This window comes from Priapulus caudatus, unplaced genomic scaffold (assembly GCF_000485595.1).
Source record: "Priapulus caudatus unplaced genomic scaffold, Priapulus_caudatus-5.0.1 Scaffold1681, whole genome shotgun sequence".
Taxonomy (NCBI): domain Eukaryota; kingdom Metazoa; phylum Priapulida; class Priapulimorpha; order Priapulimorphida; family Priapulidae; genus Priapulus; species Priapulus caudatus.
The window spans coordinates 37,174-38,635 of NW_014578742.1; the positions used below are offsets into that span (position 1 = coordinate 37,174).

The 1,462-nt window shown below is 48.7% G+C and overlaps 1 protein-coding gene across 1 annotated transcript in view; it reads left to right on the forward strand.

Annotated features, from left to right (window-relative positions):
* The window catches only part of LOC106817324 (WASH complex subunit 7-like), a 26,123-nt gene that overhangs the window by 21,442 nt on the left and 3,219 nt on the right, over window positions 1-1,462 (forward strand). The window contains exon 23 of the mRNA XM_014821985.1: window positions 165-228. Within this exon, the coding sequence (XP_014677471.1) occupies window positions 165-228 (64 nt within the window). The remainder of the gene's footprint in view (window positions 1-164; window positions 229-1,462) is intronic.

Sequence of the window (1,462 nt, forward strand, 5' to 3'; positions counted from 1 at the left end):
TCTCTCGTTCTCTCTCTCGTTCTCTCTCTCTCTCTCTCGCTCTCTCTCTCTCCCTCTCTCTCTCTCTCTCTCTCTCTCTCTCTCATTCTTACTAGCTCTCTCTTGTTTGGTTACTTTGGAAGGAGGGAAAGCCATAACATTATTCAAAACTTTCTCTCGCACAGATAAAGGCAAGCGGGACGGTGGCGCCACCAACGCCGACAGCGGCCAGCCGGGCGGCACGTCCTCGTAAGACGCCTGCCCAGAAACAAGAGAACGTGCCCCGCGCGCGTTGGAAATTTAGCGGCAGTCTGCAACCGATCCTCGTGTTTAGGGATTGCGTTCCCGCCGCGCTTAATCACCACGACTATCCCTGGTGCCTGGGAACGAGGTGCCCCTGTTGTTCTGGCAGCAGGTGTAGATGCCAGAGGGATATTGCTGGAATTAGCTGGCTTGGTGCGCGCAGGCAGAGAAAAATTCTAGAGGCAGAAGCAATACATGGTAGTAATTAATATATGATTGTAAATCATGTAGCTACAGATCTGTGTCTTGTGTGTGTAGATCAGTAAACGCACATTCGTGTGTGATCAAACAATGTTGTATGTATATTTTCTAATTGTACGAATACGAATAAATACGAAATCAGAGCGTTTCTATTTGTGGAAATCTTGTTATTTTACACTGTCAATATTTGTACATAAGCAGTAGCAGCAGCAGCAGCAGCAGCAGCAGCACGACCACAAACATCATCACCAATGCCACCATCACCACCAACACCAACACCAACACCAGCACCACCAGCCATAGCAGCAGCAGCCATAGCAGCAGCAGCACCGCCAGCCATAGCAGCAGCAGCACCGCCAGCCATAGCAGCAGCAGCACCGCCAGCCATAGCAGCAGCAGCACCACCACAAGCAGCAGCAGTAGCAGTAACAGCAACAGCAGCAACAATATTACAACAGCTATATAAATACAAAGGTTGGCAGTGACAAGTTCAGGTGCCGCTTTGAATATATCAAACAAATCGCGCTTCAACAACGAATCTACTACCGACACTAGCACACGAAAATAACCTTCGTAAAAAAACCACTGCATCGCCACGTAGAAAGCACCCATGTTTGCAGGACCTCGAACTATCGTTTTGCGGACATTGCCCCAATCTCTTGCATGCGCCCCCTACGGGGCAATTCTTAAAAAAAAACTAATAACAGCAACATATCAAATATCAAGCCTTTAGCGGCATGCTCGCAACACTAACAATCCAACTCCTATACCTAACCAACCTAGACTATCAGCTTAACTAATTAATCCTATTAATTAACGTGGCTAATTAATTTAGTTTAGTTGCTGCTGCGACTCGCCAACGCCCAGGACTGCAAGACTCCTCGGGTGAGGAGCGACCGGGGGGTGGGTGGCTTGTGGCGCGATTGGGGGGGGGGTAGGCACTGTTATACAATAAATACAGCGCGACCGAGATGCAAGA